General features: G+C 38.4%; 1 protein-coding gene across 1 annotated transcript; it reads left to right on the top strand.

Moving 5' to 3' along the window:
* The first annotated feature begins 211 nt into the window (after positions 1–211).
* On the top strand, positions 212–23,077 carry znf638 (zinc finger protein 638). Its single transcript, XM_059525713.1, has 25 exons — positions 212–406; positions 11,110–12,550; positions 13,263–13,324; positions 13,423–13,461; positions 13,579–13,955; positions 14,054–14,277; positions 14,458–14,601; positions 15,685–15,783; positions 15,867–15,925; positions 16,027–16,220; positions 16,308–16,339; positions 16,453–16,587; positions 16,700–16,831; positions 17,062–17,103; positions 17,186–17,317; positions 17,545–17,661; positions 17,767–17,792; positions 17,891–19,538; positions 19,655–19,711; positions 19,790–20,668; positions 20,754–21,054; positions 21,162–21,482; positions 22,399–22,521; positions 22,606–22,727; positions 22,864–23,077. The coding sequence occupies exons 1-25, from the start codon at positions 285–287 to the stop codon at positions 22,948–22,950; spliced, it is 6,915 nt and encodes a 2,304-aa protein (XP_059381696.1). The 5' UTR covers positions 212–284; the 3' UTR covers positions 22,951–23,077.
* The last annotated feature ends 515 nt before the right edge of the window (positions 23,078–23,592 follow it).

The raw sequence follows: 23,592 nt of genomic DNA on the forward strand, positions 1-23,592 counted from the left end.
TCTCAGCACTTATTTATAGCCCCTTGACCAAATCAATTTATGTAGCAACCCATTAAAAATACCCTGTTTGCACCTCCAGGTAAGGATCAGCAACCAATCAATTATCATAACATTATCCACAACAACCATATTTTCATCCTTCTGAAAGTTTTTTGAGAATCTGAGACTCTGTGTTCCTGTGCATCAGCTAATTTGTGGATTTTAAGGTCTCTTTAAGGCCCAGAGCAGGTGTGAGTGCTACAGGAGCACATTTGACCTACATTCAGCTTTTTAGGGGCAGAAGCATGATAAAGAGCAATAAGAAACTAAATTCCCAAGATGGTGCATCAAATGCTATCAGAAGTAACAATGTCAACAAACAGGCCAATAGCCTGGCTCTCTTCTCTCAACCAAATACCCTTAATAGGTAAGTGACGATGTGTTTTAAAACCAATCTATTAAAATGATTTTAAATCAGTTGTGATTTCTCAGGAGCTGATCCAGATACAGCGCTTAACTGCCACTTGTGTCTGAAAATGTGTGGCTTGAAACGTTGGCTCTGAAACAAAGACAGTAAAGAAATGTCATTTGTGTTTGTCTCCCCTGTTTAATTCACTAACCTCTCTGGATGTGAGATTTGTTGCGTTTTGTGTCCTACTCGTGTGCCTGTTTTATGTTGAATCTTTATGTTGACATTGAATTAACTGACCTTAGTTAGAAGAACAACTTTTCAAATGGATTTCAGTGATTATTTACCTACACCGCAAAAAACATAACTTCTAAAATTCCTTAAAACAAGATAAATGTATTTAAATTATTATTGAGGCGTGTTTTATTGATGTATCTCGAGTGTATTTTGTCTCGCTTTTATAAGTATAAAAAGTTCAAGTTTTTTCCCAGTGCAACAGGACAAATTTTACTAATTTACTGTTCAAGATACAGTCTATGAAAAGAAGTCTTAATGTTTTACGGTGTTGCTCAGTTAAATGTGTTTTGTTTAAATGATTATTACATATTTTAACCAATAAACAAGGTGAAGATACTCATTAAAGAATATGATTTTCTGCTGTGTAGTCCTATCAAATGAGTAAGAATTCACTTGAATATGATTTGCAATGGTTTAAAAAAGATTTTTGGCAATGTCACATCAAATCAAATTTGCTGGTGAAGGCATCTATTATCATAGTCTAGTCATGTCTGGTTTCATTCCTTTCGTGTGACTCAGTATCCCCTGATAGCAATAGTCTAATTATATAATCCATGTTGTATTCATTTATAATGGCCCTTAGACCAACTAGCATGACAAACAAGAAGCAAAAGGGGTTGGTTTTCTGCTGCCTGCAGGGACCAGCACCTGTTGTGTCTGCAGTTTACTATGTAAGGGAATGTCATAATCATGTATAAAATGTGGTAAAATGTAACCTAACATGAGCTTTAGACAAGTCTGTAACATAATGCCAAATTCAACATGGTGATGTCTGAAGTACACTGTAGAAACTGTTACCTTTTTTTTACTTCACCATGAACGTGGTGACATATTTAAGAAACCCTCACTTTGTTTTTGAGAGCTTCATAGCTTTACATTTGGGGCCTAGATTTCTTCTCTTGATCACATGACTAGAGGATACTGTTGCTTACTTCATGTTGCATTCCTCTTGTCACTCAGCCCAGATTAACACTGGTTCAGATAACATTACACCTACAGGATCTCCCACATTAAACTGAATGAAAGACACGGTCAAAACAAGGACCAACATTAATCTTCAAAGAAATCTAGGTACTGTACATTTAATTTAAAGCGGTATTTGCTATAAGGACTATTTGTAAAGCACCATGATTATGGACTGATTGTTGCTGTGGTATGTTCCCCTCCATCCCCGCCTGAACTGGTTGATGTAACCCATTAATTCTGTGGATGAAAGGATTTTGTTGTTCTCTCTCCAATTCACATCCTTTTCTCCTCCCCTTATTCTTCACGCTAACAATGGATCTTCCTCTGCTGTCTGGAGCAGTGACCATAAGTGCATTGCTCTAACACAATCAAACTCTGATACTCTGTAGATTAACAAGCCTACATGTTTTAAAAGATGAACAAATAAGAATAAAATTAAATGTCGTTGTCCTGTCAAAAGAATATTCAGGATTCAATACAAATTCACTCTATTGACTGCATTTGTGTTGTAAAGTTGATTACCACAATAATAATTCATATTGAAATATTAGATGTATAAATATATCATATAAATATATATAATATTACCACATAACTAACTATAAAAAAAGCATTTACACTTGTAAAGAAGGCACAAGGTAACATAATAAATAGACATCCACAAGATGAGCATTGTGTTTTTGTGCACGAGACATTATAGTAAAGTTACATGATATAACTTATCGAAAGGGACTGTTTACATGAGCATGACTCCATCCACAATCATATCATTAACGTATAAGCAGATGTTCACTGCCTAAAAAAGTTGTCTAACCTCAAAAATGATGACTTGGACAACTTCCTTCCTTTCATCCATCCATCCATCTTCTACTTGCTTTAGGGCCATGGGAAGGGGTTGGAGCCTACATTACAACAGAAATAATAATGAAGTTATGCGCTTAAACATATAAGCTTCATATTTCCACTTTTAAAATTTTTAGGGGCCTTGCCTTGTTCAATTTCAATGTAACTGCATAACTGTATGTAACTGTAACTTACAATTAGAGAAAACAGTACAGTGGGAAAGCTTGCTGCTAATCTGTGACTTGTGCATTTGACATTTGCACATAATGGTTGTGAGTGAGGCGAGACTGTCTGGAGAAGCCCACAATGTGTCCGCTGTGGTATTCTTGTAAATTCCAGTACGGTCAGACTGATATGCCATTTCCATCCCAACACACTATCACGGCTCATCTTTCATTTGTAAATCATTTGTTTTATTGTCACTGTTCTCATCATCGCTGCAGAAATATCATTATTAACCACAACATTGTTAATCGGTCATATCATTCTCAGTGTTATATGCTCATCGAAATCTGCATTTTCATTATACTCATCTTAATAGCAAACTAATTCGGGATTTAAAGATAATCATGAGACGTTCACAAAGCATATGAGGCAAAGTGCACTCGTAATTTCAGCACACAGAAAAGGGTCATGACTTAAAAGATGGTGAGCTAAACCATGCTGAATGATGACCTTCATCAGTCACCTGCTAGCTGACTATGTTTAGTTCTGATGAAATGCAAGCAAAGGAATCTTCCGAAAACAATTAGATGGACTGTTGTATTATAGAAGGTGACAATCTGCTGTTGCTTCCCTGTCATCTGATTGAGTCCAGTAATATGGCCTGGAACACGAAGCTATGGTGATGATCCCATGGCTTGCTGAAAGTCTGAACACAGTCGGAAACAGATTTATGACGCTGCTCTGTTTGTTCTGGAAGTAGTCACAGCCACAGGCTTATGCAATTGAATGAACGTTGACAAAATAAATACCAGGAGATTATGGTTTCTTTCCTCTCTCCTCTCACTCTTAAAATTTCTTTCCTCTGTATATACTTTGAAACGGCATTTAAAAAATGCCCAAACAATCATACTGTGAATAAAATGGCCAAATCCGTGGACCTCACACATACAGTAAACATTTTGGACACCTCTGTGGTGCCCCAAAATAATGCAGGCCTTTAAAACTGGAGATTTATGAGGCAGAAAGGCCAACTAATTCATCATTATGTCATCCAAATTAGGTCTTGACGCAACATTGGTTTTCATTCTGCTGTTTAAAAAGATTTTATTTAAAGTGACTGCCATTTACAAGCGTGATGAATATTAATACCTATTTAAAACTCAATAAAATAGCAAATAAAAATAAAAAAACAATCATACAATACTAGTCAAAAATTTGCAATTACGATATTTAATGTTGCTGGAAAAAGGTTACCCTGCATTTCTTTGATCAGTAAAATAAATTTTGTGAAATATTTTATAATTTAAAAGATCTGTTTGTTTCCTTGTGTCTTCTTCAGTGTCACAATGTCCTCCAGAAATTCTTGATTATTCCAAACATTTGACCGGCTGTGTATGTGGTAACTATTGGTTTAGAAATCTGGAAGATACTAATTATTCAATCTATCAACATACGAAAGGAAAATCAGGTGGCATGAAGTAATTTTTGAAGATAAATATGGGAAGCAAAGTCTGATGAACAACTTTTGCAAGGGCCATTGGCAGAATTAGACGTGTTAATCATAGTCTCATGGCACTAGCTGTTAACAGAAACTGAATACTAGAAACTTTCATGTGGTTCCTCTTCACCTTTCACACTGGACAGAGTGGCATTACCTTGTAACAACCAACCAGAAGAACCAAGGAAAAAAGTAAAATTTGATCATAAAAATGTATTCAAATACAGTATATACATCCATATGCTATATCCTGTATGATCTACAAATATGTTATTGGCACATGACCTTGGCTTTCGGCATTTGTTCAGGTTTAACGCCATAAAGACCAAAGATGGGCTGTAGTGGATATCTATATCTGGGATATCTATATCATTAACAATATTTATGTGTTCCTCCTACAGAAAGGTTACATATGTTTTTGGATATGCTTTATGGGCATGCATGATTTACAGTGATTGTGTGTGTGCATGTTAAGAGCTTGTGGCCCTAACAGTACCACAACTAGAATTACACGTTGTCTTACAGTACAGGCATAAAAAATGTTTGCGAAGCTTAAAAATGGTTATATAAGAGGATTAATGTATGTAACAGTTTTTAATAGTAAAGGGCTAGTGATAGTTCCATTAACCGGACAGAAACTCTTGTGTAAGGTAAATCAGAGAAGCTATGCTGATTTAAAGGGTGTCATGTCAACACAGTCAGTCCCAAACCTCAAGTGCAAATACAGGGTGTTCACAGCTTATCTACTGGACTATGCCTTGCTTATACTTATATCAACTTTATATTACTTTGACTGCTGTTGAAACTTAACTGATTAACCTATAAAAGATTAAATACATTATATTCAAATCAAAACAGGTATTTTTGCTTAAGAGATTCAAACCACCATAGCTCAAAAAAGTGTAGTTTTAATAAGCAACACTTGGACTTGGAACAAGCTTCGGAAGAACAGGAGTTAGATGAGGACAGATGAAAAAAGGAGCAAGCTGTTTTCAGTTACACCAGAAAAGATGGTGAACATATCTAGGGACACTGTTACCACAAAACGCCTCTCCAGCACAATTCTGAAATCGCGGGTCTGAGAGAAGGTTAAAGGGGTTGTGTTTGCATGAGGGTGTGTAAGTGTTCATCCGCGTGTGTCTGTACTCTGAAATAGAAGGTGTCAAGGTGCTGAATGAACTCATTTCGGATGGGGTGACAAGACCAAAGCCCCCAATACGGAAACATTAACCAGCAGATTTGAGCTAACCAGCAGATATCCGTAAGAAATCATGCTGTGAGGAGATGTTCTTTCATACAAACAACCAAACCAAACATTAACATTCATTTTACTTTAATCGAACCATATATTTCTTTAAAGGAATAGTTCACTCAAAAAGGTCATCCACAGTTCATTCAAGATGTAGATGAGTTTGCTTCTTCATCTGGGGTGATAGGGCTTTTTCTATTGCGGACCCCCTTTCACTGGACATTCGCCTTGTACCGTCTATCACAACTTTTAAAATGAAGTTGAAAACATATCTTTATTCCCAGGTATTTTAAATTGGATTTTATCTATGTTTCGTTGTTTTACTGTATCATCTGTTTTTGTTTATTTGATGTTTATCTTTGACTTTGTTTAGCGCTTTGGTCAGCTTTGCTGTGATAACTGTGCTATATAAATAAACTTTACTTACTTACTTACTTATTTACTATCTGAACAGATTTTGTTTTGTTTTTCTGCTCACCAATGGATCCTCGGCAGTGAATGGGTGCCGTGAGATTGAGAGTGCAAACAGCTGATAAAACATCACAACAATCCACAAGTAATCCAATACTATTACTATCTACTCAATACTGTTATCTCCAGTGAAAAAGTCTGAATCAGGAGAGAAATATGCACAGATCAAGCACAGTTTACAAGTGGAAACAGTTCTAAACAAATATGTTGGGGAAGAAATACAGGGGATGGACTTTTTCACTCAATGAAATGTTAATATGGATTTGTATTTTGGCCAGACATGACGGTTTAAAGTTAAAGCACCTTGAGATAGATTAGTTTCTTATTTGTAAACATGCAAATTCAGCTTTTCACTTCACAAGATATTAACTGATGGACTGGAGTCATGTGGATTACTTGTGGATTATTGTGATGTTTTTATCAGCTTTATGGACTCTCATTCTGACAGCACTCATTCACTGCTGAGGATCTTTTGTTAAGCAAGTGATGCAATCCAATGCATAAATTTCTCCAATATCTGGTCCAATGAAGAAATAAACTCCTCTACATCTTCAGGGTCAGGGTAAATTGTCTTGACTGAAGCAAATTATAAACAAATCCATGTTTCAAGATCTTTTAGCAAATCTTTAGGGAAACTATTCCTTTAAGTGATATTACATTCATGCAATATCTAATATAAAAATCTGCTTTTCATATTAAAATGTATAATGATAACCATCATAATAATACAAGCGGTACAATAGAAAGCCACTCGATCAATCAGAATAAGCTGAAAGTGGCCTGTCCATAAAACATGGCCAATAGTCACATATAGACAGTGCCAGAGTCATATACACTAAGACAAATGAAATGAAATGATGATCATTCTTAGGCACACGGCCATGCAGCTAATTGTTTTATTTAAATGATAAACTAATCTATAATAAACAACACAATGCACAATATATGATGTAAATTATTCTTTGATCTGACACAGTAGACATCTAAAATAAGACCCAGCGTGTTACATGCAAACTGAAAATACTCGTAGCCTGATCTCCATCTGCCATGAGGGCATCATGTAATCTTGACCTTTTAAGAACTGAAGGGCTCCTGGGAGAGTCTGTCCTGTAATGCTTAGTGGTAGTTATTCCCCCAAGCCCTGGAGGGCATTTATTCTTCTTATATTTAATTAGTTATCTGTTAACGGGACCCCTCACAGTCCATATCATCTGACCTGCAAGACAAGGACAAATGGTGTCATGCCAGCTGGCCATAACATAGCTACAGTACTTGCAAAGTTGTGTGCCACAATAATGCTTGAAGGGGATGGGATGAAAAGGGTGAACCATTTATCTAACGCTCACGCTCTTGCTTGAAGTGTAAATGACACCTTTCATCATGTCTCTTTTTCGTTCTGTCACTCATGTCTGAGTGTTTGCAATGCATCCTGCTCTCTCTTGCTTTGTGCCCAAACTGTTATTGATTGAAATTTGCTCCTGGAGCTTGAATGATTTTGGTCTGTCACTATGCTGGACCTGTAAATAAACCAGGGCCAGTGAGAAAGATATGGAAGATAAAAGAGGGACAAAGGAAAAGATTAGATTAGAGCTAAGATTAGAAGCAAAGTAATATTCTCTTCTGTGTCTTTCACTGTAATTAACTGTTTAGTACTGAGTCTCCCAAAAGCATCAGAAGCCCAAATATATCAAAGAAAACAATCACTTCTACAATCCACTTCTAATGTTTCTGGGAAGCAGAACACAGACTCGTTCTGCTAGTTAACTGAGCTCAAGTTCTGTCTAGTAGATTAGCATGTGGTCAAGCACAGTAAATACTCAGGGTGTGAGTTTGAGATTGCCAAAAAAAATCCAAGCAAGCCAGAACTGAGTAGCCTTACTAACTTACATTACTGTTGAAATCAAAAGTTTAAAGACGTAAGATTTTATTTTTAATATTTTTAAAAGAAGTCTCTTATGCTCAGCATGGCAGCACTTATTAAATAAAAAAGGCAGTAAAAAAACAGTAATGTTGTGAAATATTATTGCAATTTAAATAAAATGCTTACTTTTTTATGTATATATATATATATATATATATATATATATATATATATATATATATTAAAATGCATTCCTATGATGGTGATTCTTCAGAAATCATTTTAATATGCTGAATTTGCACTTGAAATAATAAGGAACAAGAAGTAACATTTCTTTATATTACCAACATTCAAAAATTCATTTTTCTTTGTGTGTGTGTGTGTGTGTGTGTGTGTGTGTGTGTGTGTGTGTGTGTGTGTGTGTGTGTGTGTGTGTGTGTGTGTGAAAACCGTGATAATGTTTTTTTTTTGACTTACAGAATATTTTTTAAATAGATATAGATTTCTAGTTTAACATTAAAAAGTAAAAAGCATCTAAAATAAACTGCGCTTGAAATATTCATAGACAGGAAAAGGAAACATTGTTTATACATATTCATTTATATCTAGATGTTTAGCGATGGTCAAAATACTACGTCAAATGATGTCATCAGGGTTAAATAAAGGTGCTTGCCAGTCTAGAAACTTAACAAGGACACTTGGTATAAATTTAACCTTAGCAGAATAACAGCTTTCTTATTAGTCTTTCAGTCGTGAAATTACCAGCTTCCCAACCTATACTCTTTCTAAAGGTAAGAACTAGATGATTTAGATAAAGCTGAAGTCAATGCAATGTTTCTATTCCCAGAGAACACACATACTAGTAAAAAAAAAAAAAATAGTAAAAAAAATATATATATATTTTTTCGGATAAAAGTGTCTGCTAAATACATAAATGTAAAAAGTCCAATTAACAATAAAAAAAATACGCTTAAAGATAAGATTAGAAATCTGACCTTGTACCGAGGAATAGATGCCAAGAACATCAAAATACAATAATTCTGAACTTCTGCATATCTGATTATGACTGGCATTTCTTAAAAGGAACTTGTATTTAATTTGTATATGTATTTGTGTTGTCAACGTATTTAGTATTTAAAAGCGAAGCATGTTTGAAGAGAATTAAGTCTCTGCCTGACTGAAAGAGGGTCAGACTAGTCTAAAAAAATATCAACACTGCCATCTCCTGGATGTCCTTAGAGCAAAACGACCCTCTCTCTGCTGTTTACAAGAAACGGCGTTAAACCCGTCTTTGATTAACTCCTCAACTACTGGGAAAAAGTGCACCCGTCTCGCGCAATAATGAGTCTACTGAATAATACAGTCATAGTCGAATAATAGGTTAAAGATTGGAAGTCTTCCGTGTTTCTTATTTTTTTCAGTCTATGATTCTGTCTCGCAAGAGGTCGGGTTTGATTGGTTTTCCTGACTCGAAGCTCCACTCTTCGATCATCTGATCGCGTCTGAGACGCAAGCCGATCGTCCCCCAAAAGCGGAGCGTTTTCCTCGTCGGATTTCCACAGTAAGATTTTGCATATTAAAGTACGAGGTATGTTATTGTAGTGCATCTCACCTGTGTTAGAAACCCTTCTAGTGTAAATGTGGTGATTTATTTGTGAAATAAAATTATTTTTCCTCTAAAAATGGCGACGTCGACTGATCGGGGTAAACGATAGAGGCCTGCATGAATCTGGCCTGGTCCATCAGATTAATGCGTGTTTCATGCAATTAAACATTGTTTTTTACTTTGTATGCGGCACACTGGCCACTAAAACGCTTCCATTAAAAGATCGACGCTCGAACTAGCGATGTAAGCGTTATAGGTGATCGTTTGGGTAACTTTATAATGCCTCATCAGTTCAATCACAACAAATATCTGTTTTAGCAGTTGCAAATTGCATGTTATATGCTCTCCATTTGCAGTAACGTTACATGTGCTCGAATTTTGTCAAGAGGTGTACTGAAGCAGATGTTTGGGTCATAGTATTATCATCTTGTGGTTCTGTGTCGTTCTTTATAATGACCGGAAGAGTATCTCAGTTTGATGTCCAGTGGTGAACATTTAATACAGGTTTAGGCCTGTTATCAGAGATGGCTGCTGTGTGAGGCGCTCGGTTAATGTTCAGTCGCTGGATGGCAAGCTCAAATCTGTCTTCAAATAAAGTTTTCCCCATTATTTTCATTTTATTTTTAGTATAAAATTATAATACCATTCATATTTTTTTTACTTATTTTTAATTTAAAGAAGAAACCAATCCAATTTATATTTGACATTTTAGGCTTAAAACTATCGGAAAGCACTAAAAGTTTTTCAGTGTTTTCAGAGTGTACGGCATACAGTTGCATTAAACAATGGTATAAACATCATTCTAATGTATTCTAATGTGTAAATTGTGATGATCTTGTTTAAAAATCGCAATTACAGTTTCAAGGTAATAATCGACCAATTATAATTTGTGTCATAATCGTGCAGCCCTAATAGAGACCATTGAAAAAAGCAGCTCTGGTTGCAGGTTTGCCAAGTGTGTTTACCAGAACCTGAGCCCAATTGGTACTCCAAACTAACCCAATCATGGTCCAGTGAAAATTGGCGAAATCATGTTCCAGGGGGTCAAAACCTTCAGGGTTCCACGTTGATAGAAAATAGGATCAGACAAAACCAATGGCAAGAATATGAAAGTAGCCCAATTCCACAGGAAAACCACAGGCTTGACAACACTGCCTGTTTGCATAGTTAGAAATTGGTTTATTTCAGAAATGTTCAGTGCAAAGGCTCTGTAGGTTTTTTTTTTTACAGAAGTAGGTTCTTCCCTTTATTTTTTCATTGAACTGTTCATGAAGAGGAGTCAACTTAGTGATCTTTGTTGACAGGGAAGGACAATATTGACAGTCCAGACTCTAATTACATCTCACCAGCATTAATGTAAAAGGCCAAAGTACTGCTTACAGGCTATTAATAATGTACAGTTGCCTAGTATCTATTAATTGTCAGTCTATCCTATCATGTTGTCATGTGTTGAGGCATGTTTGTCCCTACCTGTTCACATTCAGGCGAAAAAACCAACCCTACTAAAGCACATGCATGAAAGTTTTGTGAAGGTAGTCCAACACTGTGATATTATTTTGCTGTGTCTGTCTTGTCCTTTTTGCTTGCTGTTTTTTCTTCTTCAGCGAAGACATGGAAACCTGTTTAAAACCCTTGAAGCTGGAGATTTGAGATTGTGTGAAAGACGCGGAAAATGGTCGAATCCGTTTTTGCCATTTCTGTGTGAGGACGTGAAGACAACAAGCCAATAACCCTATCTGTGTGTTTTTCCCTCCTAATTTTCCAGCTTTTCATTGTTCTTGGAAAGTTGTGTGCCCCTTGTTGCATTGAGGCAATTTGGGAGTCTGCCGCTTTTAGGCCCCGCCTCCCTTCAGCTGGCACAGATAAAGACTCAGTTGGCACTGCACCAGCTGAATGCAATTGCTGGCACAAGTGTCCCTCCGCCTCCAATTGCTTTCCCTGCTTTGACCTTGCTCAACTTGCTCAAGGTCACCATGTCGCATCCTTTATACAATCCCCGTGGAGGGTCGTTTCCCAGTGGTCAGAGACCCATTGTGCCTAGCCAGTATGGTCTTGGGTCACAGCCTCGAATGGAGCTGGGGGCAGCCCGTCTTGGCCCGGGTTCCGTATCCGGTGCTCGCGGGGGACTGATGGTCAACCAGCCCATCTCACTGGGACAGCGCCAGGCTCAGATTTCCCCAGATCTCGAAGCCGCAATAGACAGGAACCTTCGGGGAGCCCGTGAGGAAGTTCGCCTTCTAACTCAAATGCTCCAGCAACCCAAAAAAGCAGATCCCCGCCTGAGAGAGGATGCAAGAAATGAAGCGCTTCCCTCCGGCAGCGGCTATTCAGGGAAATCGCGATCTAATGAAGTGGACTGGTCCTTATACCAAGCCCCAGGCAAACTCATTTCATCTTCAAGTTTGGACCGCCCTTCCAGTTCTTCACAGCTGTTCCCATCTGCAAGTTTTGTTGGAGGATCAAGTGGTTTGGACAGCCAGCCTCCACCAGAAAAGCGGCCTTCACGCTACACCTCTGAAAGTGCCAGCAGCCTCCTAGCAAGTTTTGGACTCTCCAATGAGGACCTAGAACTTCTGAGCCACTATCCAGATGATCAGCTGACCCCCGACAACCTGCCGTTTATTTTACGAGACATCCGAATGCGTAAAGCCAAGAGGGACGTTGATGCGAGATCTGAATACAACAAAGTTATTGACTATGGACATTCTAGAAAAGATGACTATCCAGAGGAGACTCCAGTTGGATTTGCTAGTGAACGCCTGCCTAAAGAGTCACCAAAGTTGGTGAGAGAGGTCTCTGGACCACCCTTTAGTGGCATGAACATCACAAAGCCTCCTCAGCCGTGTCAGCCAGCTCCAGGCCCTGTGCAAGTTCCAAAGCTTCAGAAACCTCCGCCTGTAGATCCGAGACCCTCCAAGACGATTCCAGTGAGACCATCTCCTTCCCAGCCTGTTCTGCAGCCTTCCAGTCGACCTCCTCTACCTCTACAGATACCGCCTCAACTTGGTGTTCTTCCTATGATGACCGTTGACGATATCTCCAGAGGTCTGAATCCCAACTGGATCCCGTTCCTTTCACCTGCAATCAGCGCGCCTGCCATGAAGAGGCTTCCAACTCCGACCATGATGAACGATTACTCGGCAGCTACACCAAGAATCTTTCCTCATACATGCTCTCTATGTAACATTGAATGTGTCCAGATTAAGGTGAGCATCTTCTTACCCAGTTGTGTCTCTTTTGAAAGCATAATGTGTTTTGCTTTTTTGTATGTAAAGGGTCTCACTTCTTGTTTCATTAATTTAAAATGTGAACTTTGAACTAGAACTGTATTAAATTTAAATAAAATGTCAGAAACCTGTAATGAAATTTTAATGTTTTTTAACTTCAGTTGCTTATTAATGGTTGCCATATTTTGGGTTAAAAAAACTGATGTGAGTAGAATTGATAATAACTGGCTGGAAAAAGAAATGTATCCTGACTATTTTAAGTCAATTTCAGCTTCAGAAGGTGTTTTATCAGTCAGTTTTCTGGAAACCTTGGGGATGCCTGATGAAAAACCATATGTTGAAACCTAGTTTAAGACTTTGGACTGGCTGAAATAAATACTGTTCCTGTTGTGAATGCAGTCCTGATGACTTTCCACAATGCAGAAGACAAAGGCAGATGGCAATCTTCATCTTCGTAATACCTGAAGCAACGCCTTGGACTTTTTCATGTCGTGAAATTCATGGACTTTTTGTTCTAATGAGACTATAGTGGATTTAACAAGCTTTATCACGTCTCATATTTGGACATCTTGTATTTACTTTTTTGTATTTGAAAGTTTTTAGCTCCATTATGATCAATTGCACTGTTTAAAGAACAATTGGTAATTAAAGCAAAGCCATTGATAATTAAAGCATTTTTGTTTGATCACAGGACTGGCTTGAGCATCAGAATACAAATCTTCACATTGAGAGTTGTAGACGTCTTAGGAAACAGTGAGTGCTTTTTATGACTGGCTTCCATTGCTCAAGAATTCCATTGGAGAATCTCGTTTAACTGCTAAAACTAAAATCTTGTCCTTTTGTTATTATAGATATCCTGACTGGAATGTTGAGGCTGTCTCCGTTTCAAGGTAAATCCCTTTCATATCTTGGACACTTAAATCCAGAAATAAAATTCATCTTAGAATTTACAATAATTGTCTAGATATTAAAAAGGCTTTTAAATGCACTTGGTCGATCATCCACAGACCTGAGCCAAAAACAGAACACAGCAGCTCAAAGCGACACACTCGATCGCACTCATACTCCAGATCCCCCAGTCCGAAGCGGCACCATGAATCCTCAAGCCGACGTAAGCGATCCCGTTCACGCTCCCGATCCCGTTCTCGATCCCGAAGCTCTAGAAGGTACCGGCGTTCTAGAAGTCACAGCCGGTCCCCCCATAGGAAGTCTCGAAGCAGTCCTTACAGACGGAGGACCCGTAGTCCACCATCTCATCGGTCAAGGTCTCCAGGTTACAGTAGGCGCTCTCCTGTACGCCGTTCAAGCCCCCGCCGGAGCAGCCCATCCTGGCAACAGAGATCTAGCAGTAGTGAACGATTGGCCATGAAACTCATTTCATCAAGTAAGACCTTTTATTGCAATGCTCTTGTTATGAAAATATACAGTTTGCTTTCAGATCACTTGGTGTACTAATGCGTTAAGTTCATTTCTTGCCCACAGCTGAGTTTTCTTCAATCGCAGACAGTAGTACTTTGAAGGCTGTTGTGAAGTCCTTGGCACCAGCCCTGCTGGCTGAGCTAGCAAAGAAGAAAAGTAGTTCCACTACTTCCTCATCAAAGGGAAGCAGTAGCAGCAGTAGCTGGAAACGGCCGCCCTCTCCTAAGAGAGCGGAGTACTCCAAGTCAAGCAGGACTTCCACCTCAAAGTCCTCCAGCACTCCAAAGGCACGTCCTCATATTGCAGTTACAGGCTGTTTGTTCCTCCATCATTTTAGATTTAAGTCAGATTGTATTGTCGTATTTCTATCAGGGTCATTAGAAAACCTAAGGATGAATGTAGGAGTATCTGTACTAATAATTATGTATGAAATCTAATTGTTATCTTTGTTTTTGCATGATGCGAAGCCAAGGCCCAAGGATGCCCCTGGCACATCCTGTTTGTTGAGGCTTATTGGAGTTCCTTATGGGACTACAAGCAAAGAACTGACTGATGCCATTGAGCCTTTTGGCAAGATTTATACTGCCATCCTTCTCAAGGCAATTAGAGAGGTAGAAATAATGTGTTTATCATTTGTGGTTTTATTTTTCATTAATCTTTGAATGTACAGCACTGTGCAGGTAGTCTACCTCTCTGTAAGATGTGGCCTTCACTGCTTTGTAATTTACATAGAGTCAGACTTAGTAATTTTTATTTATATATATATATATATATATATATATATATATATACACAGTACAGACCAAAAGTTTGGACACACCTTCTCATTCAAAGAGTTTTCTTTATTTTCATGACTATGAAAATTGTAGAGTCACACTGAAGGCATCAAAACTATGAATTAACACATGTGGAATTATATACATAACAAAAAAGTGTGAAACAACTCAAAATGTCATATTCTAGGTTCTTCAAAGTAGCCACCTTTTGCTTTGATTACTGCTTTGCACACTCTTGGCTTTCTCTTGATGAGCTTCAAGAGGTAGTCACCTGAAATGGTCTTCCAACAGTCTTGAAGGAGTTCCCCGAGAGATGCTTAGCACTTGTTGGCCCTTTTGCCTTCTGTCTGCGGTCCAGCTCACCCCTAAACCATCTCGATTGGGTTCAGGTCCAGTGACTGTGGAGGCCAGGTCATCTGGCGCAGCACCCCATCACTCTCCTTCTTGGTCAAATAGCCCTTGATGCCTTCAGTGTGACTCTACAATTTTCATAGTCATGAAAATAAAGAAAACTCTTTGAATGAGAAGGTGTGTCCAAACTTTTGGTCTGTACTATCTATCTATCTATCTATCTATCTATATATCTATATATATATATGCCTACACAAATGCCCAGTTTATATAAACAAAGTTCTTTTGAATACTTTTTTGTGACACTTGTATATCCTGGGATTATAAAAATGAACAGAACCATTCAAAATATTGGGATTGGCCAGATTTTTTTTGTGTGCTTGTTTTTTAAATCTTTTATGATCGCCAAGGCTGCATTTAATTACTCAAAAATACAATAAAAACTGTAGAATTGGGAAAAATATGATTGCAACTTAACATTTTGTATGGTAGTGTAATGCAAATATGTGCATTTGAAATGTAGTTGTTGTAGCTGTTGGAAACTTTTGTGGTTTGCACTCTCTTCAGGCCTCAGTGTGTATGGAGAGAGAGGAGGATGCCAAAGCTTTGCTCAACTATAAGAACCTGACGATTCGTGGACAGTTTGTTAAAGTCTGCATGGAGAAGGTATGTTTGAGTCTCTGTCAGTTCGTCTTACAGATGAGCCACACCAAGCCCTGATTTTAAATCCAATTTGTGCATTTTTGCAGGATGCAAGAGATGATGATGATGGGAGAAAATCTGTTAAGACCAAAAAACCTGTTAAGAAGTAAGTGCTCATGCAAGCAGTGGTATATATAGATATAACTGTTGACTTTTATTTTCCATGTTTGCAAAAGGTTCTGTAAATGAACGTGTGTCCTGTTACAGAAAAGAGGTGACTACAACAACAAAACCAACCCAATCAGCAAAAGTAAAAGGCCCAGACCCAGTTAAGGCACCTCAGACAGCAAAAGCAAAAGATGTGACAGGTTCCAAGACGTCTCAAGTAACCAAGGGAAAACCGAGCGACCCCAAAAAGACTGTTCAGACAGCTAAAGCTAAACCCCCTGCTAAGGGTTCAGGTGAGTGACTGTGTCTTCATCTGTAATTCTTGTGGTCATGCAGGACAGTCTGTATAACATTTTTTTTGTGTGTGTGTAATTTGGCAGAGACAGCAGTTGCAAAGAAATTGGTGAAGAAGGTATGTTATTTTGTGTTCTCTGTCTAAACTGTTTTTGTTGTTTTTTCTTCACATATAAAAACCACTCACTTTGTTAAAATATCTACTTCTCTTGTTTTTTTTTTTGACAATAGGAAGTACCCTGGAGAAAAAATATAATTGAGATTACAAATCTTCCAGAGGAGGGAGTTACTGAGGATGACCTCACCAACCTTGCTAAACCATATGGCTTCATTGCAACTCCTCTCATAGCAATCACTCAACAAAAGGTATTAATATTAGGAAATGATATAGTTTTTTATATTATATCATTTTTATAATATTATTTTAATATGTAAAGTGTTTTATATATTTTAACAGTATTTTTTATACTTTTTTTAGGCATATCTGCAGATGCCCAACACAGAGGCAGTTGAAGCGATGGTGAAGGCCTGCTCTGAGACCCCAGCTAAAGTACAAGACAAGGAGATCACTGTTAAGATGATGATGCAACCTATTGACCTGAATTACACTGTAAGTGTGTACTCCATCTCTTAAATTACAAATAGGACAATCCAAGGATAATATAGGATAACCCAAATTTATTAAACTTTCTGTGTTCTCTCTAAAAAAATGCAATAATAATTAACTCTCTGTGTTGTCAATCAGAGAGAGAGCACTATGTCTCAAGTACATTTATTTATACTTGCTTGATTAATTCTGGTTAGGTTTGACTGAATGTTTTATCTTTATCTGCCCCAAAGGAGTCAGTATTCAAAGTGCTAATGGACATGGAGAAATCACCTGTAAGTAAATGCCCAAAAGATGAATTAAAATTAAATAACGTGTATCATGGCTTAGACTCTCTTTTTTCCCTCCTGACCACAGGAAGTCATCACATTGCCAGAACGCCTTCTCATTGTTGGCAATGTGCCAAAAACACTTGGGGCAATCAAGGAAGTAGAGACCAAAATTAAATGCCATGGTACCTTCAAGAAGGTTTTGCCACTTAATGGCAGGGTACGCATCTATAATTCAATTTCTATATTCATTAAACAATCTTATTTTTATTTATTTCTCACATTATATATTTGCAGAGAAACAGGAAAAGCAATAATGTAGTGACTATAAACTAATGTTTGGCTTTATCTTCCAGTTTTTTTTTTTAATCTACTTTTTATTATTAAAGGGAAATGTGAGATCTTAGCTGACTGTTGCGATATTGTTTTATTTTGTTTAAATCTCAGATTATTTTTGAGATGGAGAATGCTAATACCGCAAGGGCTCTCTTCACTCGCTTCCTCAAGTTTCGATGTGTGGTCCAGAACAGTGCCCTTAGCTTCCAACTAGCCAAACCAGTCAAGGTAATTCAGCTGGTATTTTCTGCCATTTACATGTGTGGCATCACCTCAATGCTTTTACTGAGGCAATTAAAAATTCAATTAATCATGTTGTTATTTATTTAACAGTTTAAAAAGAAGACTGAAGCAAAAGGGTAAGGGCGTAGAAATTAAATATTTTACTTTTACTTTATGTAAACGGTTCTGGAGATGTCAAAATGAATTTCTCTCTTATGTTTTACTCTCCCCTTAGAGCAAACCCTCCTGGTACAATAAAAAAACCGAATACCATCAAAGCCCAAAAGGTAGTAGCTGCAAAAGCAGCTTCTGCTGCATCTACTGCAGGTCCACCTGTCACAAAAGACAAAGCTCTAAAAACTACTGCTAGTATTGCAGCTAAAGAAAATGAAATTATTATTATAAGTGATAGTGAAGTAAGTTTGAATGAAAGTGTTGCTGATGAAAAGATGAATATTGATACAGCTGCAACTAAAGTTACTGCAGTTCCCGAAGACAATACAGTTGATGGGTCTGCTAATGCAGAAACAACTACCACTGAGAATAAAGCAGAGAATGATACCCAAGCTGTTAATGAAACTGTCATGGAGACCCCTGAAAGCGAATCTGTGATAAAAGAGCATGAAACTGCATCCTTAGTTCCCACAGCTGAATCTGAGATTGTGAATAGGAAGCTTGAAGTTGAATCCTCCGTTTCCTCTTCAGAATCTGCTGATTCAGTTAAATCTCGGAACACAGAGCCTGAAGGTGGATCCACAGTTCTTGCTTCAGAATCTGGAAAAACAGAGCTTGAGGTTGCATCGGCTGTTTCCACTTCAGAGCCTGCAGTTTCAGTGGAGTCTGCAGAAGCAGAGCATGAATTGGCTTCCATTTCAATAGACTCAACTGATCAAACAGGAGCATTGCTTAAGAAAAACGAACAGAATGTCCTGCAGGCTGAGGATGTTCCCAAAGAACTGGTTCCTACATCTGTGGAAGAAAGCAAAACTGACAATTCAAAGTTAGAAGAAGACAATAAAGTTGAGTCCAAGTCAGAAATGGAGATTGTTGCTTCAACTGTTAGCAGTGAGGAAACTGCAGTAGAGGCTATGGAGACCCAAAGTCCAGAAGATCCTACCAAAGGCATTGATATCAAAGATGATGTTTTGGAAACTGACAAGCTCAAGATTGAAGACGAGGGACAAACTAATGACTTAAAACCAACTGAACCTTTAGAGATAGACATAAATCCTCAGTCTAGTAATGATAATGAACCTGCTGAAGAGAATGTCCATGCAGCTGTTGAATCAGATTCTATTTCAACCTTTGATCCTGTATCTGACCTACCCTCCACTTCTGATCAAACAGTCAGTAATTCATCTGTCACAGTAACATGTGCCTCAAAAAGTCCTCAACCGGTGCTTGAGCCCATCCAGATTGATGACGATTCTCTGGACTTTCCTCCGGTTACACAGGAGATTTTAAAGGCCCTTGAATTAGCTGTCCATCAATGTCGCTTACAGTCTTCACTAAAACGAGCTGAAGAAGAAGCCAGACAGAATGCAGAAATGGAGAAAAAAGTTGCAGAGAAGAAAACCGCAAAAGGTCCGTCAAGCTCAAAGAAGCCTGCCCAAGCAACCAAGAAGACCACTCAAGCTGAGAGTAAAAAGATTCAGAACGAGAAAGAGAAAAAGTCTCCAAACTCTGGGTCAAAGAGTAAGCCTGCAGACACCTCGTCCCCAGAGAAAGAGCCAATGTCTAGGCACAGAAGCAGGGGTAATTCTGAAGAAGAGGGCCCTAGCACCAGACGTGGGGGATCCTCTGGGTCCTCCTCCTCCCGGAGGAGCAGGCGGGATTCCACTCCTCCATCAAAGCGTTTAAGGGGGCATGATGTTGATCACAGGGTGAGGTGTACCAAATACATATATATAGCTATTGTTTTAAGATGTTTGAAATGGTACCTTGATGTTCCTGCTTTTATTAATCACTCTGAAATGTTAATCTTTCCACTTGTTTATAGGTGAGCAAAAACTCACAGCCTTCAAGAAGTCACTCAAAAACAAGGACCGCTGAAAAGGTGAGTGTCAAAACTTAACAAGTCTGTGGTCTAAAAACTGAAGATAGGCATTGCTGATTAAGAATTTGTGCTTTCCAGGAAAACAATGAGGAACCGTTTCCATTTAACATTGATGAGTTTGTGACCGTTGATGAAGTAGGGGATGATGCAGAGGAGACTGGGGTCTCAAATACTGAGTCATCGGTCAAGGATGAGAAGATTAAGGATAAACCCGATTCCAACACTATAGTCTCTCCTATTGCGGAGTCAGATTCAGCTGATCAAACGAAACAAACCGACGACATTGTTGGTTCTAAGATAGGAAAACCTGAAGTTATTGAATGTGCAGATAAAACAGAAGCCAGTATTGAAGAAGCCACACCAGCTGTAGAAGAGCAAGAGTCTCAGGAAGAGAGTGCTGATAAACCACTGGGAACTGATAGGATGGAAACTGCTGCTGAGAACGAGACAACAGAGCCTTGTACTGTAGCAGAAAGTGCTTCATCATCGATGGACAGCAATGTTGAGACCATGAAAGAAGACCCTGACATTGGGACCTTGGATGAATTCGTGCCAAGCAAGTCAGTTTCTTCCTCTCCTTCACAGAAGGAACCCTGCCCACCAACGTCTGCAGAAACTTTAGAGAAATCAGACGATTTACATCCCGAGGAGCCTGAAACCTCTGCCCTAATGATGGACAATAATGTTGAGGCAACTCTGAACTCTGAAAGTCCATCCCATGATGTGATGGTCACTCTTGATGAGGTCAGTGAGATTGAGGAAGATCTTCTCGATGAAACAAATGAGGAACAGCATTCGAAGGCTGATGAAGTGCCTGAGACACTTGTAACGGTTGATGAGGTTGGAGATGATGAAATGGGGTGTGAAGAATACCAGTTGGACAAAGAACTTGAAGGCTTAGTTACATTGGATGAGATTGTTGACGAAGAGGAGGAGTTTGATTCATTCAATCCTGAGGTCAGTTTTTTTATTTTTATTTTAAGGTTACCTTGGTTTGGTTTAGTTCTTGTAAGTTGGCATGACCTCTTCTTTGTCTTTCCAGACTCTTGTAACCCTGGATGAGGCCAAGGGTGACGATGAGGAGATTGAGGAAGTGGAGCATAGTGAAGACAAGCCAACTACCCCAAGCACCACAACACCAATCATACCAGAAGAGCCTGTGAAATCAGCAAGTCAAGAACAGCATGCCTGTGACCTTGAAGAGCTCCACAAGATGAACTTTGTAACTGTGGACGAAGTTGGAGAGGAGGAAGAGGAGCAACCACCCAGCGAAGATGTCAAAGAGGTGAAACAAGTTAAAAAGAGAGCTACAAGGGCCAAAAAGAGAACTCCCCAGGCCCCAGGTGAGTAAAACAGAGAAAGCAAAGTTTCTTTCTCATTAACCCCCTAGATTAGATGTATTTCTAAGTGCAAAGTGGCAAGCAGATTGTCTTCTTTTTTCCCTCTGTAGTAAGGAGATCCACAAGAGGTAAAAGAGGAGCGACAAAGATGGCTGAAGAAGCAGAGGAGCCCGAGACACATGTGGAGTGTGAACCAGAGGCAGGTGCTTCTGTAAGCGAGAGTCCTCCTGCAGCTGTCGAATCCATGGATCTCGATGTTAAGCCAGAAACGCAAAAGGCTGAAACCATGAAAGTTCCTGAATCATCGACTGCAGAGGTCTCTTCAGGGCCAGAAGAGGACAGGACGAGAACTGAAGATAATGACAACTCTGCAAAGACAGAAAGTGATCCTGTTGACACACCAGTCTTTGACAAAAAACCTTTAATCCAAGGTATTTAATCTCATTGAAAGTTGTTTACAGGGTTTCCGCGGGGGTCTTAAAAAGTCTTAAATTTAGTTGCATCAAATTTAAGGCCTTAAAAAATCCTAAATTGTACAATAAATTCAAGAGGACGGAAAGACCAGAATTTTGATATGGCTGAATGTGACGATTAAACTTCAAAAGGCTAATGTTATCATTTCATTGAATAAACATGAGCGATGCAGGTTCAAAGTCCAGTGCTGCACTGCTTTGTGTTTATGCTGTTACATGGGAAAGTTATATTTCTATATATATTCAGAGAATGAATGAGCATTTTCAATACAACTGTTATTTTGTTCAGAATTCAGAACAATGCGAAAATCGACCGATGTTTCTTACCCTGCAAACACTGCAGAGCTTTAAATGTGAACTGGTGGATCGATAAGTAGACAATGTGTTATAAATATCTAAACATAGTGGTGTGCAATATGCATACATTAGGGGATTAGTGCGCGTTCGCACATTTAGAGTGTGTTCTTTCACTGCATGCATTAACCAGTCTATTAAAATGCATTTAGAATTATCACATAATTTAAGACAGGGCGCAGAAAATTTATATTTATATAATTTTATATAGTTAATATCACCATGAAGAGTGTCGTTTTTTTCTCCAAAAGCAAGCATGATCACAAATGTGATATTGATTTTATACAACAGTTCAATATACAAGAAGTTAATATTAAGAGATTACGTTTAAGACACCATATTTCCTGTTTTTGTTCTATTTCTCCAACAACAACAAAATAATTTCAAACACAGCCAAAGCGCTGTTTTGCATCTCTGAACACCAGGAGCTGTTTTGTTCCTGAATGAATCAACCATTTAAATTATACTTGTAATTTAACCATTTAAATTACCTATTCCTTTCTTCCATTTTCATTTGCAGAAGTGTCCAAGCAGCGGCAGGAGAAGGACCTGACTCAGGAACCAGAGGCTAAGAAAGCCCGATCTGATTCCCCTGTGATTGAAGACTTCACCATGCCGCCGTTTAACCCAAACAAACCCGTTGGTAAGAGATACACTAGAATCATGCTACCATCAGCAACAACATTACTGCCAAGTAAAGTTAATTAAAAAATGTCATGTTTTATAGGGCTTGATTTTGTGGTACCCAAGATGGGTTTCTTCTGCAGAGTCTGCTCTCTATTCTATGGCAATGAGGAAACTACTAAGAGAAGTCACTGTTGTACCCTAAAGCATTACCAGAACATGGAGGTAATAGTTAATTCTGAATGTTAACTGCACTTTAATTTCTTACTGGTTTAAAATACTGGTGGTACTTATTTAAAGTACTGTTCTTATTCAAGACTGAACATCTATTTATGTAGTTAACTCCTCTTCTCTTCTCCAGAATTACTACAAGAATCTCAAGTCTCAGAAGCAGGGTGATTGCTCAACACAGACAACACCCAGTCATAGTTATGCTTCTTCTGAATAGCCCTTGCTAAAAGGTTTTTGTTTTTTGTTAACAGATGGGTCCAATTGTTTGCTGTAAAGTTTTATTAATTTTTCTTGTTTAGAATGAAATGCTTTGGCTTGTGCTAAATAAAGGTAACATATAATCAGACATGTCTATTTATGTTTATATTTGTTTTAGTATAGAAGATCCGCAATCACGAGAACGGTCTTAATTTATTCTTAATTTTAAAAAGAAGACCGTTCTCGTGAGTGCGCATCATGATCTGATACACAGTGGTTTGTAAAAGTGTTGGCCCCCTTCCTGTTTTCTTATTTTTTGCATATTTGTCACACACTAATGGTTCAGATCATCGACCAAAATTACCCCAAGAGCACAGCGACGGCTCATCCAAGAGGTCACAAAAGATGAAACTAAAGTTAAACTTTTTGGAAGGTGTGTGTCCCATTACGTCTGGCGTAAAGTAAAAACGCATTTCAGAAAAATGCGTTTTTACTGAAACGCATTACGAGTGGCGCCGATACAGGATGGCTGCCTCCGTGACGTGCTCTGCAGTTTTTGTGTTTTTGTTAGTTTGTCCTGTCTCTTGTTATTTTCCTGCAATCAGTTTCACCAGGGACGAATTGCTGGATATTCGGCAACACACATCTCCCGATATGTCAC

Source organism: Carassius carassius, chromosome 3 (genome assembly GCF_963082965.1).
Source record: "Carassius carassius chromosome 3, fCarCar2.1, whole genome shotgun sequence".
Taxonomy (NCBI): domain Eukaryota; kingdom Metazoa; phylum Chordata; class Actinopteri; order Cypriniformes; family Cyprinidae; genus Carassius; species Carassius carassius.

Excerpts from the sequence above, each read along its gene's own strand:
- znf638 (XM_059525713.1), top strand. The coding sequence starts at position 285 with ATGATAAAGAGCAATAAGAAACTAAATTCCCAAGATGGTGCATCAAAT. Across the intron at positions 15,926-16,026 it reads ACCAAAAAACCTGTTAAGAA|AAAAGAGGTGACTACAACAA; the intron begins GTAAGTGCTCAT and ends GTCCTGTTACAG. Across the intron at positions 21,055-21,161 it reads GAGAACTCCCCAGGCCCCAG|TAAGGAGATCCACAAGAGGT; the intron begins GTGAGTAAAACA and ends TTCCCTCTGTAG.